Source organism: Neodiprion pinetum, chromosome 5 (genome assembly GCF_021155775.2).
Source record: "Neodiprion pinetum isolate iyNeoPine1 chromosome 5, iyNeoPine1.2, whole genome shotgun sequence".
Lineage (NCBI taxonomy): Eukaryota > Metazoa > Arthropoda > Insecta > Hymenoptera > Diprionidae > Neodiprion > Neodiprion pinetum.
In genome coordinates this window covers 26,566,904-26,571,205 of record NC_060236.1, presented here as the reverse complement: position 1 = coordinate 26,571,205, position 4,302 = coordinate 26,566,904, and the positions used below count along the sequence as shown (strand labels likewise).

The 4,302-nt window shown below is 39.4% G+C and overlaps 1 protein-coding gene across 7 annotated transcripts in view; it reads right to left on the bottom strand.

The window, feature by feature from the left end:
- pip (heparan sulfate 2-O-sulfotransferase pipe) overlaps positions 1-4,302 on the bottom strand; it is a 59,056-nt gene that overhangs the window by 4,054 nt on the left and 50,700 nt on the right. For all 7 annotated transcript variants that reach the window (XM_046629522.2, XM_046629520.2, XM_046629526.2 and 4 more), the window contains 5 exons: positions 2,926-3,014; positions 2,602-2,808; positions 2,257-2,336; positions 1,511-1,792; positions 996-1,150 (listed from right to left, as the gene is read on the bottom strand). In XM_046629522.2, coding sequence (XP_046485478.1) covers positions 996-1,150; positions 1,511-1,792; positions 2,257-2,336; positions 2,602-2,808; positions 2,926-3,014 — 813 coding nt within the window. The remainder of the gene's footprint in view (positions 1-995; positions 1,151-1,510; positions 1,793-2,256; positions 2,337-2,601; positions 2,809-2,925; positions 3,015-4,302) is intronic.

Below are 4,302 nucleotides of genomic sequence, written 5' to 3'. Positions count from 1 at the left end.
CTGAAAACATAAGAAACAGAAATCAAAGATAAACAAATTTGATGTAAAAATTAGAAAAATAATGAGAGCGAAAAAACCCAGTCAATTATTCAAACAGTAAAACCAAAATTATCGCCAGCTAAGATTTGACGTAAAAAAAAAAAAACAGAATCTTATCTGTCCGTGTTTGCCTTGGTTAAAAAGACTGCTTTTGTGAAAAAAAAAGTAAAAATCCTGTTGTAATCGAATTTGCCTAATGTTTTTACAATTCACGAAAACGCGACGCACACAATTCATTAAACTTTTCATTGCGCCTTGTATAAAATGAAGGTATTACGTGCACGTAAGATTGGTTGCCAATCGTAGGCGTAACTCGCTACTTTCAATTCCCGATCATATTTTTCGCCGATTACTGCAGTTCCATTCATGGCACAATTAATTGGTATCATGATTATTTATGAATGATTACAAATTGTTTATTCGCAATGCAAATTTGGTTTCGTTGAGTTTTCCTTTCGTGTCATCAGTCATGTCTGTTGCGCCTTGATGTACGAAGTGAAAGTCTTACGCGGACGTAAGATCGGTTGCCTACCACAGGCGCAATATGCAGCTTTCAATTCCTCATTCATTTTTTTCCACCGGCTGCTACAGTTCTATCCATTGCATGATTCATTTGATATTGCGATTATTGATGAATGATGATAAATACTCTATTCAAGACCTAAATTTGCGATGGTTAAAGTTTCCTTTCGTCTGATTATTTCAAACAAATACATGTGTAAATATACGTATTCGTGTATATATCCGTAAGACTGTATAAAAATAGATCAGCCATTGGCCGAGCAAATGTAACATTTAAATATAGTTCTCGACATCATGTGGTGCCAGATATGGTGACGTGATTTCAGCTTGAATCGACCAGCGGGAATTGTGATCCCTTGCGAAAAGCAGGGGAAAATTTAAAAGCTAAGATATATTTTTAAACAGTTTTTTTTTGTTTTTTGCAATTAACCTACCCCAGTAGACGTCTGTTGCTCCTCGGAAAAATTTCGGTATATAATTTTCTAATACCGTCAACGTACTGTTTATATCCTCAAGGATACCGACAACAGCGTAATGTTTTTCAACCGCCAGCTTAGCCCTCTCCAAAGCACCTACCGTGTTGAATGGTCTGAAAATTATTGAGAGTAGGTGAATTTTTATACAATTTTTAAACTATGGAAACTCAATTCATACTCCTGTACCAGCTCATTCACATCCTTATAAATAGTTCGAGCATCCTTGCAAGTTTTCTAATAATTAAGATTGACAGTATACATGTATAAGCAGGTTTGATAAAATTTCCCTCAGAAAAGAAGCACAATTTACAAAAACTTGACACATGACACCGAGTAGTTGTAAATTTAGCCCAAGCTCGTGGGAAAGATACAAGTTTGTAATCAGACAAATTTAATGACTCTAAATATCGAAAATCTTATCGAAATCCAAACTACAGATGAGGAAAATTGTGGTGAATTCTTATAAGCTATACCTGCATTTATCGCTGTGGCCGCAAAAGAAGAGGGTTTGCCTTCGGTGGTCCCCGATGCCCTCGTGGATCTCGCCCTCGAGGTATCTACACTCCCTGTCACCCTCCAGGACGCAGGACTCGAAGTCTTTCTTCAGCCAATTCGGATCCGGCAAAGGCAGGTCGGGAAATATCTGCTTCCGTTCAACGTAATACCACGGAGCCCTGACGTAGTAGTACCAGGAAATTACGCGCTCGACCGGGTCTCGCACCAGGTTTACGTAAATCGGTTCCGGCAAATTAAATCTGCAGGCGACAGATTCGTTCGTCAAAAGCATCTCGTCGAAAAATTTGGAGGATCAAATGGAAATCAGGCAAAATCAGGAGGAAAGAAACGCGAGGGATAGAAATTTGAGAATCTGTAACTGTGCGACTTTAATCAACCTACATCTTATTGAAAAATTTGCCTCATCGAAGCTCCTATTACAAATTGAAGTGACCCAGTTTTTTGTAGGTATGATGGAATTTCCTTTCAAATAATCATATTTTTGTAGAAATATTTCAATTCAACGAAACAGCCCGTATTATTTGTCAAATTTAATTGATTATGATTTACAAACTCAGCGGGTCGAAAAATTATTTGAATCTGGATTCTGCAGAAGATTATAGATCGATATTTTTTTTTTCTTCTTTAAACTAACGAATCAATTCATTTGTTTAATTTGACAAGCACGGGGCAACATGATCGTCTATTATTTAACACTACTTACTCGGTGAAATTCGTGAAACAAACGTGCTTGATGTAGACTGAAGGTTCAGCGTAACCGGAAACCATTGTCGCCAGTTGGAGCTGAAAAGCGTTCATTCAATGAGTCCTAACTATACAAATCATACATATAGCAAGAATGTTTACCTTGTTTACGATACGAAACAAAATGCGAGTTCGATTCTATACGAATTTTGTGACAATGACTGGCGATGCAGCCGACGTGAGAGATTGGGAGTCATCGTCACATAATTCGTACAGAATCGAACTCGCATTTTCTTTCCGACCGAGTACAAGTTAGCCGGAAGGTCAAGCCTTAACGAACATTACTTTACAAGATTTACGGTACCTGTTCGATTGGAGCAAGGCGGATGGTCTCGACCCTCTGAACCCTGTCTCGATTGAAGAAGAACCTGTTGAACACGGAGAGCCTTCTAAGTAGTTCCATAAACGATTGGGAACCGACTTTCGGTACCCGGTTGAAGAATATCACCTGTTTGGTGGCCCTTCGAGTGTTGTTCAACGCGTCGATGTCAAGGACCTCCATGTCGTCGTACTGTAACAAAATACTCAATCACTCCAATTTCGATTTAAGCTGCGTTTCGTTTTTCCATAAGATCCCGCACTAAGTAGTCACGGATGAAAATTGGCGATTACTACTGTGCACGCTCACCGATTCTGTTAACTTCTGATTGATGGTCGAGTAGTAATGAACGACACCGCTGGGTCCTGATTCTATGTGTATCGAGGTTTGTTCGCCGTCTGAAACAAGAGCATAGTTTGATGAACCCAATCAGGCCAAAAGTCCTAACGAGCATCGAATAATTGATCGTCTGGTGCATAGAAACAAAAAAAGAGTATGTCCGATCTCCGATTACTCAATCGTCGATTACGGATGCCTGCGCAGTGTCGAATGGTTTTGTTGGTCGGTTGACTTGAGAGTATTGTTAATTCACGATCCGCAATTATTCAACCGAGTGACAAATAAATCGGTCACTTTTTTCCGGGATGTGAGTTGGGTGGGCGCTCATTTCGTTTAGCATGAGAGATCACTTTGAGGATTTTTAACTGTGAAGATACTCTGAATAGCTACTTAAACGAGTGCAGTATTGTGCAATACGGATAGCAGGAAACAACATCTACAGAGATCAATCTCGTTACCGCGGCATTTTAACACTTGTCATTAAAGTAGAGAAAATTGCTGCTGAGATTTACCGGCTGTTTTACGATCGGTTTCTCGTTCAGTGTTAAAACGTATAGAGAATTATGGTACCCATACCAGAACGATACAGGTAAGTATACTGTAAACGCTTCCGGAAGGGAAGAGTTTACTTCAAACGGCAATCATGCAGGTAGTTGGAATGGTCCGTAGAAAAAAAAAAATTCTAACAATGTAACATTGAAGGAATTCCGATGCATGTTAACTCGGTAGGTTTTTGCTCTGTAAAACGGTTGAAAATCACAAAGTAATTTGTATTTAGTATATAGCATCACTTTTCTCAAGATTTCTCCGTGGATCGCAGGTTAGGGAAAAAACGCGGCTGAAGGTAGAGCTTCCGGTTCGATTTTTCGCAAGCTGAATGGCGTGGGGAAGTTAACAAAATTCACGTACAAACATATTGAGCGGGAAGTGCAGCAGTGTATCATGGTACATAAGTTGGTACAAGCATGGGAGCGAACATCGCGATAGCGTTAAGTAGGTTCATTATCATACAATGGCCAAGGGACTTTGTCTTATTATGATAATTTGATCGTCAGTGTATTCCCGAAGAGTTGATTTATTTCGCGAAACGAGCCATGCCATTAACTATACGAAATTGATTGACACTCACAAATGGTACTGATAGCGGTGGACAAAAATCGTTCATCGCTAAGTGCAGAGATAAGCCGCTGTATTAAATTTTGGCCCATTCTCATAATAGAGGATGACAGAAATTATAGCAGCGTTTTTAGATCCTCTCTGTCGCCTTGTCAGAAGTGAACATATCGTACAGATTGAGTGGATTTCCAAATCGTCGGTGGCAGTCAGTAATTTTACAGTGATTGGCAG